This window comes from Sceloporus occidentalis, unplaced genomic scaffold, assembly GCF_023333645.1.
Source record: "Sceloporus occidentalis isolate IW3139 unplaced genomic scaffold, rSceOcc1.0.p SCAF_19, whole genome shotgun sequence".
NCBI classification, from domain to species: domain Eukaryota; kingdom Metazoa; phylum Chordata; class Lepidosauria; order Squamata; family Phrynosomatidae; genus Sceloporus; species Sceloporus occidentalis.
Genome location: NW_028316999.1, coordinates 2,093,156 through 2,107,297, shown reverse-complemented (window position 1 = coordinate 2,107,297; position 14,142 = coordinate 2,093,156). Strand labels below are relative to the sequence as shown.

Here is a 14,142-nt window from a genome sequence, read left to right as displayed (position 1 = left end):
AACTGGCTGACGGATATTCTTATTTTGCATGGAATCTGGTGTTTAGCAGAGCTGGTTAATGTTCTTTTAATATAATCTGGTGAAAACAAGTAAGAGGTTTCATGTGAATGTTATTAGGAACTGGCTTATGAATGGTTGAAAAAGATTGTATTAAAAGAGCCAAGCCAGCAGAAAAGAGTTTTGCTGGCAACATCTGGTGGGCTTATGCCTCCACCTTCAGGGTCTCCATGTCCCTAAGGTTCTCTGATCTGTTGGCATTAGCGACTTCTGCTTCATTTAGAGTCCCTTCAGCTGCCTACATAAAGTCTGTTTTATACAGAAAATGCCCCAGCTCTCACATAAAAATACAAAATATAATAATGCATTTATGTAGGCCTTGCTTTGATGTTTTAGTATTATTTGAGTGTTGGAATACTTTTATGTCCTACTTTTTGGGGTGAATGATCAACAAAACATTGATGCTAATGTGGACAAGGGCAAAGCTCTGCTAATCAAATGGCAGCCCAGATATATGCATGCAGTGGACTGTTAAGGGAATGTAATTGGATTACAATTCCTTAGATCAAACTGCAGTCAGAAAAAAGCTTACAACAATATCCTGAAGATCTTAAATTTGTCAGTAGTTGTGTTCTGTGTCCTGCTCCCATGTGGGCATCGTGGAACCATTGAATGCTTAACCAACTAAAAAGACTGCTAATGTTGGGTGAAATAGAATTTCTGAGTGTCAGGCTTGAATTATGTTTTTTAGTATACTCCATAGTTCCAAAAGACAGAGCTCACGCACTTCTTGTAGATGATTTTGTGTATTATGTTGATCCATGTTTTAGCTGATTTTACTTTCTGACTAATTTCCAGTGGTTGATGTGCTTGACCCAATTTTCAAATCCGTTTTAATTGTGTTTAATCCACAAATTCACAAAATATGGTTATCCGCCAGAGAGATCGAGATCGAGCAAATTGCAGCAGTACCCTGAGAGAACAGAAAGATTTATGATGATGTTGAGAGACATCCAAATCTATTTACATGACTAATGAAAATCAGTAGAGCCCAGAAGATATAGCTCGTTGCTTTTGCTTGTCAAAGACTCATCTTGCAGGATGGTCAATGAGTTGCTGATAATTGTACTCCTGTGTCTCATGGCTTGGGGCTATTGGAGAAATCATGGAGCGGATGATGCCTATCCTCCAGGACCACCAACTATCCCAGTTTTGGGAAACTTATGGACACTCAGATTTCAGCTTCACCATGACACATTTATTCAGGTGAGACTTTTTAATGCCACCAACCCCCAGAAATGCTCTGTGGTGCAGAATGTATATCCAAGCATGAACCTTTAGAAGACCATGACTGTGTTTACTGGAAGGCAATGCAGTTTATATTGTGGTATCATAAAACTAATTAAAATAAAGGATTAGTAATGTCGCTACCCTTTCAATAATTGGTAGCACTGATAGTGCTCATTGTTCTCAATTGTAATGGCTGCTCAGGATGGTGAGAAATCCGGCATGAAGTATTAAGATGCATCATGCTCCGTGTGAACTCCTACGGTTGCATCACAATGAGAAGTGCTAGAGGCAACTATTTCGAGGGAATTTAAACATGCACAGAAAAGGCATATGGCTATACTGAATCGAAGACAAGAACGAGGACTGATTAAGGTTTGACTCTTTATATTATGGGGGGAAAGTAGATAGGTCGAATGGTTCTTGTCTGCAGTCAAATTCAGTGTTTCTAAATGAACACAGTGTTGTTTAAAAAAACGGACCAGCAAGAGAGAGGATGTATGGGCGAGTAATAAATAACGATGAAATAAAGAACTGAGAGCATAAACACAAGGAATCATTGACTGAATTTCAAAGGAACAATCTCTGATTGTGTGAACCACCCTGCAAAGCCACCTGTCCCCTTTGCACCGAAAACCTGTGCAACTTACACTTAAATGAAATATAAACATCTCAGGAAGGCATCTCATGTCAAAGGCATCCTAAATTGAAATGGCGGATTCCAATAAACTGAAATAGACTAGATATTCGTTTGAGACTCTGAGAACTGTGTTATTTATTAGCTAGTTACAGCAGAAATGAATACTGGTTGTGGTTTCTTATATCTGTTTTCTTGTTTGTAGCTGTCTCGGGTATACGGGGATGTGTACACTGTTTGGTTGGGACATATCCCAGTCATTGTGTTAAATGGATACAGAGCAGTCAAAGACGTTCTCAGTTCCCATAATGAGGACTACATCGGGCGTCCTGTGTTTCCACTTTTTATGGATTTAATGGGTGAAAAAGGTACTGTTAATTTAAAACATGGTAACATAAAAAATGTTTGTATATTAATACCCTGTACATATTTTTGCTAAATAAATCACACTGCATCAGGGTGCATAATATTGCCTACTACCAAAGTGAAAACATCTTATCTACATTTTCATGGTGAAATAAGTTTTGCAGTGTGGTGCAGAAGATGGTAAATGAACATATACATATACTGTATATGTATAAATATGTATTGTAGCAATAGCAGAGGCTCTTCTGCCTTTAAAATGTCAACTTGAAAGTTTTTTTTGGAATCCAGAGATATACACTATATGTCCACACCAGACCATCACCTTCCTTGCAGCTTCCACTCTTCTGGGATGGGTTTCTACAAGATTTTGTAGTTTGCTCCCCCCTAAGGTAGATGGATAGATGGAATTACCTTGTTATCTCCTTAATTTCCAGGAGGAGGCAGGCTTGAGTGGGGTAACGCAGCATCGCATTGTGTGACACCGCAGGCAAGCTGCATCAAAAACGGGCAAAGGGTTCACAGGTTGCATGTTTGTCTACGTATGCATATGTGCCGGTCTGGGTATGTTAGTGTGTGTGCTCAGGTGTGTATGTAAGTGCATATCTGGGTGTGTCAGTGTGTGTGTTTGGTAGTGTATGTCTGGGTATTTTAATGTGTGTCTGGATATGTTAGTATGTTTGTGTGGGGATAAGTCATTGTGTGAACTTGTGTCTTTGATATGGTTGTGTCTGGTTATGTTGGTGTATGTGGGTGTTTTAGTAAGTAAACATGTTTCTTTCGGTATATTAATGTTTGTGTCTGGGTACATGCTTCTTTGGGTATGTTAGTGAAAATGTGTGTGTCTGTGTATGTTAGTATGTGTGTCAACATGTGTCTTTGGGTATTTTGCTGTGTGTGCATGGGTATTTTAGTGCTATGGATGCTTGGTTATGTTACCGTGTGTGTAAGTATGTGTCTGGGTATGTTAGCGTGTGGTTGTGTTAGTTTGAGTGTCTGTGAGTGTGTGTCTCTGTGTGTGTGCGAGTGTCTGGATGTATATGTCTGGGTGTGTCTTCAGGCTCAGGATCCGTCCTTGCCTCCAGCTGCTGACTGCATCTCTCATTTGGGGACTGTACAATTCCAGAGACTGTACGCACAGAGCAACCAATGTTGCCAGGGCCAGGTTCTCAATCTCAGCCCTTGCATCATTTTCATCAATCACTATATCAACAGGACCCATGAACTGGCAGCGCAGAGAGAAGCTGAACAGGGGTTCTTGCTAGTTGCTGTCATGCATGCTCTCAGAGTGCCGCAGACACTCAGTGACACTGAGACACTCAGACATGGATATACTCAGGGACATTCTCTGACATCATCCATCCTTTGCCCTGTGCGTCCTGACATTCTCATGTGAGGTCATGTGCAAGGGTCAGAGGATGGGAAGAAGAGAAGAGCGCAAACATCACTTGGAGACATAGGCTACAACCCCATCTGCAGCCCATAGCTCCCTCTATAAACATCAGGGTGGTTGGGCAGGTGTATGCTAACATATTCTCTCTAACACACACACACTCACTGTGATATACATAATCACTACCTTACCTCCTCACGCTCTTACTCCCTCACTCTCTTACTCTCTCAGTCCCTTGCATCCTCACTATTTTACTCCCTCACCCCTTTACCTTGTTTGGAGCCTTTTATTTAATAGCAGGTACTGTACACTGTGAGAGCAGCTGCACTTTTACATCTAGGTCCCGTAACCCTGCCACGTTCCTGTCTCCGTGTCCAAGTTATACCAGCCCAGGGACAACTTCCCTCTGGCCTAGCCCACCCCTTCTTCTACCACGTGAATCTCTGCCCTAGGGGTCCTACCTCATGGACCAGGAAAATAATTAGATTTCACACAGAGCATAATCTGCAAGATAACTAAACATTAAACATATCTCTAAACAATAACAACACATTAGAAAGGTGTCGCTTGTCTTTGTTTGTTCCCGCAAGGAATTGTTCTGACATCTGGGCATACATGGAAACAGCAAAGACGTTTTGGGCAAGTGGTCTTTCGGAGCCTGGGCCTGGGGAAGGGGAACATGGAGATGGGGATACAGGAAGAGGCGCAGAGTTTGCTGACACTGTTTGCTACACAGGAAGGTATGGAACACGTACTCATTCTGTGCTGTATAAAAGTGTAATGCTTCCACAAAACATCACTCACCCTCTCTAGTATAGTCTATGGTAATAATAACACTGACGATTACGTGTCCCCAGCCAAAAATATGAAGAAGACAACATTTTTCAAGATTAAATGATTATTTCTGGAAAGGGTTCAGGTATTCAGCCTTACTAGAAATGATATTGCTAGTACCTTATTAATCTGAGTAGGTGAAACACCAGGCTCCAGGCTGCACATTGGTTCTTCTGATGAGCTATTTAGTATGGTGAAGCAAGTCACCATATGTCTGCAGTCAGAGGTTACTTATGTGTGGATATATTTAAGGAGCAAATAAATGCAATGTACTAATTCTGTACATAAAAAGTCATCCTAGTTACAATTAATTACAGAAGTCATAAGCAGCGCATATCATCAGTGCCATCTTGTCACAAGGACCGACATGTCCTTAATTGCAGCACATAGAGGGTCAGACATTGCTATTGCTTTCATTTGCAAATTGACCCACTCTTATTCCCTGGGTTATTTTAAACAAAGGAAAGGCTTGAGTTCAATTTATGTTTTATCTTGCTGTGCATCACTTGCTCTATCTTTAGGAGCCCCCATGGATCCCTCACCTTGGATCATGCACTCTGTCTCCAATGTTATATCGGCGTTGGTCTTTGGGAAGAGATTTCCTCGGGAGAACAAAGCTTTCCAGGAGCTGCACAAAGCAACAGAACTTGTGGTGGCTGCTCCAGGCACCTTTTGGGCCAGGGTGAGAAAGTAAATGTTAAAGAACAGGCATTATCTCCACCATCTTCTACCTGATACCATGGTCCATAAAATATCCAAGTTACAGAATTCTTAATTTAGGTTGTTACACTTGTAGCTAGCTATTTATTTTATTAAATGACTTCCATGAGGTTATTTCAATTGAGTAAAAACCACAGAAATCAATTGAGATGCTATTAATTAACCTTATGAAGGGTAAACACAGGAAAAATGTGTGAACATATTTCATGAATCCAATACGGCATTAAACAAGTTAATTTACCTGTGTTTCAAGCTTACATAGAGATCTTTTTCAAGACTGAAGGAGATCCCTATTTAGGATCGAAAGTTTACCACTTGTAGGGAAATAAAAGACACTAAGATATTGAGTGCTGAGTTATTTTTATTTTCTCGCAATAACAAACCCTGGCGTAAGATGCTCAGATGTTTAGGTTGATATAGGACTGGCAGGCCAGTTGGGACGGTTTGATCTTATCTGCAAAAATCTCTTCTAATTTCAAGATTTCAAGTCTTGTTCTTCTGTCCCTAGATCTATGACCTGGCCCCCAAAGTAATGCGTCACCTTCCAGGACCCCACCAAAGGGCGTTCCATTATTTCCACGCTATGTGTTCGTTCATCCAGAATGAGGTCCAAGGACATCATGAAATGCTGAGAAATGGGTCTAGAGGACCAGGCCAAGAGAGGGATGTCATAGATTACTATTTGACCCAGATCTCCAAGGTAGAGTCAAGTTTGTACCTGTAAATGAATTGTAGTGATTATTAATGTTCTTAATTATACTATGTCAGTTTTAAGGTTTGATGTGGATGGAATATGTAATAATAATTAATAGCATTCAGATACACATATATTTTGGCGGTGATATAAACATATATGCATAGCAAATTTATTAATAACAAGTATTTATATCATATGAAATAAAAAAAACAATAAGAATAATTCAATAATATCCAAACATTAGGGAAGTTATTTTGTTTACAAAGCTTGTTTGCTTGAAGCAACAAGACCAATAAAGACATCTCTCCAGCAAAATGCAGCATATAAAGGTAGTTATGTGAAAATTAGTAAAAGCACAAATAAATCAGCGGCAATATATATGTATCACAATCATCTTACTATATGATGAATAACTTGACCCCTAGGGAATAATCCAATAGGTGCCACTCTCTCCATAGATATGTACAGATAGATATACCTTGTTCATTAAATTTATATATCATTATATTCATCCTAAATAGGAATCATTAGATTTTTGTCCAGGTTGTCTATGTCAGCCTTTTCTTAGGTGAGGCAAGAAATGGTTTGACCTTTGCATGTCTAAATGGACATCTTGTGAAAATGAAACATTGAAGCAATTAATTAGTAGTAGTATTTTTTTTTTTATAAAACTTATTTTGGACAAAGTACTACAACTATTTTTTTTGCATTTCCTCTTTCAAAGTTGCCCATTGACTCACTGAGGTGAATAAAGATAACCTTATTCTATTTTCAATTATTTTTCCCCCCTTATTGCCTAGCTATCAAGCCACATGCGCCCTTCTTCTCAATCTTTTTATGATGTGCTATTCGAAGCTCACAGAAGTTGTCGTTTCCATTCATTCGCAAACATTGGAAAGTCATCAGAGCATTAACTTGCTGGAAGATGGGCACTTTAGTTAGGGGATAGGTTTGGATGAAATTACACTATAGTAACACCTTTTGGTCTCTTTTTGACACTGTGCCCCCAGACTCAAGGTGACCCAAACTCCACATACAATGAAGAAAACCTGGTCCATCTTGTGGCCGACTTGTTTATGACTGGCACTGAAACAGTGACAACAACTTTGCGTTGGGCAATTCTCTACATGATGGTGTTTCCAGAAATTCAGGGTGAGGTGTGGGAACGGGAGGAGAATTGAGTAGAAATCTTCTTTATGCGGCTCATCACATTTGTATCTTTAAAACCATTTCATAATCTGTGGAAAAATGAGGCGTACATTGACACAAGACATAGACGTAGATAGAACAGTAAGCATCTCAAAAACAGCAAAACGTTGAATAGTTCCAGGTGCGTAGGGATGGTGGTATCATAGTAGGACGGGGCAATTGCTCCGTGGGCTGCTTTGATTAACACTGCCATTGTGATGTCTACAGTTACACGAATTAAAGCCAACATTTACTCAGTGAAGCCTTCCTTAATGACCATGCATGCCATGTCCACGTGTCTCATGATATCGCCATAGGTATATAATGTCTAAATAATGGATATTCAGTTCATTGTAATGGATGTTTCTAGTAATAATGTATTCATAAAGTAGTCAGTCTTGGCCATTTAGGGATGCTCCAACCTGTGATTGTATAACTAGTAAGTGGATGAGTTACTGCTTAGTTTGCTGAAATAGGTATGTCTGACTCCAGTCTAAGAAAACTATAACAAACCCAAAGTAGAAATGAAATGTATAAAAAAACAAACATTAAAGCAAAGATCATATTGAAGCTGTATGCTGTCCAGCTTGTGTCATGTTTTTTTGTTTCTCTGAGCAATTGAGGCCAAGTTGAGAAATCTTAAAGTGAACCAAAGACAACAAGTGTTATTACACTGGTCATTTAACTTGTATGCATCACTTATACGTACATACATTGATACGCACACCCTCTCCTTCTCTCTTGCCCTCTCACAGGCGTCGCTAACCTTACGTTCACCCCTGATGCTGTAACACAATACACGGACACAGTCATACACTAACACACAGACACACACACAAACACTTGGGGCTTCAGCCCCCTTAGCCTACCCCTAAAGCTAAGCCTGAGCAGAGGAGCTAGCAGTTAGCTATCTATTATACATAGAGCTATTAATTGAGAGGTGCTTATTGATTTTAGAAATATTTTACCTAAATTGTACAGATTGCTGACAAATACATCTCTGTATAGGTAAGGTGCAGTTGGAGCTGGATACTGTCCTGGAACCCTCCCATGTGATTGCATATGAAGACCGGAAGCGATTGCCATACACTAATGCCGTGATCCATGAGATTCAACGATTTGGTAACATTGTCTCTGTTGGAGTTGTGAGAAAGTGCATGAAGGAAACAAAGCTAGGCAGGTTCAAGGTACCCCAGGTGAGGTCATTGAAGCATGAACCAAAGGCTTATCATGCAGGACATTTTGAACTATATTTACTCAGACCATGCATTTACAAAGAGGTGATGGCACATGTGCAGTCTTGTATACATTACATAAGGTGCGACAAGGGGTGTGTAAGGGGCAAATATTGGAGGGGATTAGCCCCAGGAAGATGTATAGTGATTCATTGTTTATTTTCTTGTACTTTCTGTGGATTTTGGGTCACTGGGATGGAACATTTTCACTGTTGCTCACATAGGTGAGGATTCCGGAACAGAAATCCCAACACTCTGTGATTTCCTTTCCCTGCGTCTTAAAATTAGAACTAGTTAAATACTCTGCCGGCAATCAGGTAGGGACAGCCATTTTGTTTCCTGAGACGAGGGAATATTTGATGATTTTGTTGGTAAATGGAAAAGCACCCAAATTTACAAAGGAGAGATGATTTTAAGTAAGTGGTCAATAGAGCAGGGATTTCATTTTGTTTATGTTAATGTCCCCACATGAAAAAAACAATAAAAGTAATTTTGTCCCAAGGATCACAGAAAAATTTACAGACACAGTGTGATAAAAGAATGTAAGAAGTAAAACATTTCTACTCCAATACGAAGAAACTGTGGACCTTGAATTTACTAATCTGAAAAATGATCTACAATTACATTTATTACATTTATTAAATATGCGTCGACTTATACCATAGAGAATGTGCCTAAGCCTAAAGCACACTTTTATGACCATGAGCCATGTCTTCCTTTATGATATATTCCATATACTCTATCAGATTTAAATGCATTTGATTAAAGGTCTATATCAGTACTGTGGTTTAATGACCAGAGAAGCAAATTAATCTAATATCGGTAAACAGGAACACTGAATGTAATGCGCTAATATCACTATCACAGGGAACTATCATTCTTCCAAATCTGTCTTCTGCCCTATATGACCCCGAGCAATGGAAGACCCCGCGAGAATTTAACCCTCAACACTTCCTGGATGAAAACGGGACATTTGTGACCAAGGAGGCCTTCTTGCCATTCTCTGCAGGTGATCTGTATTTCTTTTATTACCGTTGTTAGCATTTGAAATATTGCATGAATTTTTAGAGAACAATAAACATAAAGAGAAATTATACACTTGAAAATACGTGCAGATTAATTAGTTATAGAAATTATAATTACCACATCCATTAAGGGTGATAAATACAAAACTGCTATACTTGTCATTATCATTTCCATCTGTCACATACAGACAGTCAAACACAAACGCAAACCAACTCGCTTTCAGAGTTTAGTTTTAGCCTTTTGTCACAGTCTACACTGACTCCAGGACGTAATTTTGAGCCCTAAGCAGCATCTTAACGTGGACTCTTTCACTAGTCAACCCTGCCCAACATGCCTTTTATAAAGACCTACAGAAGCATAGACAGGCCCGTTGGTAATCCAATGGTAAGCAATTGTTGGGTAGAAATACATGTATACTGTCACGCTCAGTGTACTAGAGGAGACGCTGTTGCAGGGTAGGACACTGTGTCCCCACAAGAGGAAGCCTGTTGGTCTCAAAAGAGTTCTTCGCCCTCCAACTGGTTCTCCCTCGGGTTGAGCCTTTTGGGTCCGAGCAGTCGTGGGACTTCCTTTCCTTTACTTTCGGCACCGAGGACAGACTCAAAGGGTACACACGCAGAGTAGGTAAGACAAGCTATAGTCAGTAAACCGGAGTTCAAGATGAATATTAAACAGAAGAGCAGCAAATAATCGCCTGTCCCCACTAAAAAAAATCATAATGTATAGTGCGTAGGGTTATCACCTGTCTATGTTTCACCTGGTCAGTCCCTGAACAAAAGAGGAAAGTCCCAGGTCCCAGATTTAGCCGTTTAAGTCTTAGAGAAATGCTGGGACAGTGGCCTTGTGGGTCCAGATTCTGCAGATGGGTCTGGGCATTCCTTGGACAAGCGAAAGCTGCAGATTGCCGCTCTTAGCAAGGCCCTGAAATGCACTTGAACCACATGGAGGGAGGGACACCATTCAGCATGCATGGGGGAGAGAGTTTATATTCTGTGCATGTGTGTTCTAATGTGTGGGATGAAGATTAAGTTACAGTACCATAGTGTGCATGTTTTCTATTTTTCTGATGCTGTTGGTGATGGGCCCAAATGTCTTAACTTTCAGAAAGTTAAAGGGTTTTCCTTTCTCTCTCCTTTTGTTTCAGCTATCTTAGTTTCTTAATTTGACTTTTCTCTCCTCATTTTTTTCTTGCTCTCCCCTCCCTCTCTTCTCTCTCTGTTCTTCCCTGCCTCTTTTTTCTCTTTTTCATATCTCTCCATTCCCTTTACTAAACCGAACCCATGGCTCTACCCAAAACATACAAAAGAAAGCCCTGCGCTCAAACTCCCATCATTCTTGGGCGGCAGTAATGGCTATAGTATTCATCAGCCCAAAATACATAGAACAAACACCGAAAAATAGTTACCTGCGCACTATCCCAAACACCTCTGCTTATATAGACAAATGGAGGTTTTTAGTTTCACTCCAATGGCCATTAAAATGGAAGCTCGCCTGCCACGTCACGGCAAACCTCTTAGGCGAGTCCTACACTATACAATTCACCTCGCTGCTGTGAGCTAAAGGTAAAAATCTCTGAGACAAAGAGGGGTATTCTCTAAACCCCTACACGCAGGGCTTTCTTTTGTGTGTTTATGTCTCAATTTTTGTATCTCACAGCCAGGTTGCTATTGCTGCCTCCCACCCCATGTGCTCCCTATTAAGGGCTAATAAATGTGTAGGGGTTTAGAGAATACCCCTCTTTGTCTCATTAGAGATTTTTACCTTTAGCTCACAGCAGCGAGGTGAATTGTATAGTGTAGGACTCGCCTAAGAGGTTTGCCGTGACGTGGCAGGCGAGCTTCCATTTTAATGGCCATTGGAGTGAAACTAAAAACCTCCATTTGTCTAAATAAGCACAGGTGTTTGGGATAGTGCGCAGGTAACTATTTTTCGGTGTCTACCCAAGACATCCAGGGAAAAGCTTGGCAAAATGTACCAGCCCTAAGTGTGAGGTGTAACGTGTGATTGGAAGCATGTTTGAGCAGAGTGCCCCCCCCCACCCTTTGTTTATGTAAGTCCACATTGTTATTGCATGTACTATTTTTTATATCCTATCTAGTTACTGTGCAAAACTAAGGAAAATTATATCAATCAACAAAAATAATTACTTATATCTAGTGTCTGTTATCATCTTATGAGAAAACACAATGTAGCAGGGAGTTTCTTGTCCTAGATAGTAGATATATAATAGCGGTTTTGACTTTGTGACAATGCATTTCCCTTGTGCTTCTATGAGTTTGGACATAAGGATGTCTTCTATCTTAAAGGGCATCGTGGGTGCTTGGGGGAACAGCTGGCCAGGACAGAACTTTTCATCTTTTTCTCCAACCTACTGCAGAGGTTCAGCTTTCATGTTCCTGAAGGAGACTCAGACCTCAGACTGGACTGTGTTCAATCTGCCACTCTGCAGCCTTACCCATATTGGGTCTGTGCTGTGTTACGTTAGACCAAAAATGATCTCTGAAAGTGTTTTTTTCTTTTCTCCCTATAATACATGCATACCAATCTATTTATGTGTAACACAGGCTTTTTGTTATATCTGGATTCAAGTAGATGTATGTGTAGGAATTAAGAATATGCATTAGTACAGGCAATCTGAGATGCCAGGGTGCACATAGCAGGAGTGCAGTGCATCGGAGAAAAGGAGATCCTGGGCCTGGTAATGCCAGATGTGCATTGGTCCCTCTGTGAGCATGGAGTCCAGGATAAGAAAAATATGGATCCCAAACATTTACACTGAGGACACCGAAAAACCTGCTGCACATCCATTTAGCACCTGTTATCAGGTCTGTCTATTTTATGTAACGGATGCTGGACCCACATTTTAGGAAAAATATTGATTAAATTGTAATATTTTGTTTTTGCAACCTCTTCTTTCCATTTATATGTTTGCTGCGCTGCTCTTCTTTGCAAGGTTTCACTTAAGAAGCGTCACGTGGGCCCCCTAGAAGACTCGCTTTACCTCGGATCTATCTTTCATTTGCAGTGGAGATCACTTATAATCAGTGGCGTCGGCAGGGGGGGGCCAGAGGGGGCCATGGCCCCCCCTAAATCATGCTGTGCCCCCCGGTGTGCCCCCCCAATTGAAACGCCGTCTTTTTTTTTTTTTTTTTAATAGATCCGGAGGAGAGAGAGAGGCGCCGAGCGGTCGCTGAGGAATAAGTTCTCAGCGACCGTTCGGCGCCTCTCACTCTTTTCCGCGACCGCGAGGCCTCTGCCTTGGTCGCAGTGCCGGCATTTCAAGCCGAGCGCCGGTATATGATGTCATATCCGGCGCTCAGCAATGAAGCCGCGCACACTGCGGCAGAACCAGGAAGACAGAGACCTCGCGATCCCGCCGCTGGACTTTTACAAACCCAAGGTAAGTGAACTTCAAAGGGGGGGGGGAGGGTAGAAAGTTAGGAGGGGGTTAGAGAGTGAAAAGAGGTAGATAGGAAGCGAGAAGAGGTAGATAGGGATACATTGGGAGGGAGAGAGGGGGTAGATAGGATAGATTGGGAGGGAGAGGGGGTAGTTAGGATAGATTGGGAGGGAGAGGGGGTAGTTAGGATAGATTGGGAGGGAGAGGGGGTAGTTAGGATAGATTGGGAGGGAGAGGGGGTAGTTAGGATAGTTTGGGAGGGAGAGGGAGATATTAACATATATTGGCAGCAGGGGCTAATATTAATATTAATTGGCAGCAGGGTCTAGTATTTATATTCATATTGGCAGCAGGGTCTAGTATTTATATATATATATCGGCAGCAGGGGCTAATATTAATATATATTGGCTGCAGGGGCTAAGTTTATATATATATTGGCTGCAGGGACTAATAATATATATTGGCAGTAGGGGCTAATATTAATATATACTGGTAGCAGGGTCAAATATTAATATATATCGGCAGCAGGGTATAATTTTTATGTATATCGGCAGCAGGGTATAATATAAGTATATATCCACAGCAGGGGCTAATATCAATATATATCCGCAGCAGGGGTTAATATTAATATATATCAGAAGCAGGGTGTAATATTTCTATATATTGTCATCAGCAGGGGCTAATATTAAAGAATGAGAAATAACTGCCTAACGTGTGTGTGTATATGTGTGTATATATATATATATATATATATATATATAGTGTATATGTACCGTTTTATAATTGGCCCCCATACTTTGGTTCCTGGCCCCCCATGTGCCCCCCCTAAATATGAAAGCTGGAGACGCCACTGCTTATAATGTGGACTTCTTCAATTCTCTTAATGAAGTGGTAGTTTTGAGCATTTGAGCAAAGGTGTAGACTAAACACTGGAACTGACAGTTCAATGGTTAAATCTCCCCGACCCACTATCTCGATATGATTTGTGCATGAGTACAAAAAACCCAATTTTTTAAAATTCTTTATTTATGCATTTTTCAGGTAGATGTCATGTAGCATAGGATGTTATGCACTTTTAAGAGAGGAATTTCACCCAGGGCTTATTCCCAGTCATTAAATAATTGGGTATTCAAATATCTGTCTAACCTCTGGGTCAATTATGTATGTATTTTGCTGGCACTTACAGATTCTTAACATTCTCCAAGCAAGTTTCACCTGCAAGAAGTTCTCAGTTGGGCTTGTGAAATCCATAGATGAATGGTGAAATTATTTTAAAAAATGCTCTCCGCCTTAATATGCGTTATACATGGCCAAGCGGAAACCTCCTTCTGATACAACTTAGTGAGCTTAGCTCTTTATAATAC

The 14,142-nt window shown here is 40.6% G+C and overlaps 2 protein-coding genes across 2 annotated transcripts; both read left to right on the top strand.

The window, feature by feature from the left end:
• Positions 1-1,098: 1,098 nt before the first annotated feature.
• Positions 1,099-5,205, top strand: LOC149302293 (cytochrome P450 2C50-like). Its single transcript, XM_089482403.1, has 4 exons — positions 1,099-1,263; positions 2,127-2,289; positions 4,268-4,417; positions 5,033-5,205. Exons 1-4 carry the CDS (start codon positions 1,099-1,101, stop codon positions 5,203-5,205), a joined length of 651 nt encoding a protein of 216 aa, XP_089338529.1.
• Positions 5,206-5,814: 609 nt separating this feature from the next.
• Positions 5,815-11,862, top strand: LOC149302292 (cytochrome P450 2J2-like). The gene is made up of 5 exons (XM_089482402.1): positions 5,815-5,931; positions 6,939-7,080; positions 8,125-8,312; positions 9,219-9,360; positions 11,684-11,862. The coding sequence occupies exons 1-5, from the start codon at positions 5,815-5,817 to the stop codon at positions 11,860-11,862; spliced, it is 768 nt and encodes a 255-aa protein (XP_089338528.1).
• The last annotated feature ends 2,280 nt before the right edge of the window (positions 11,863-14,142 follow it).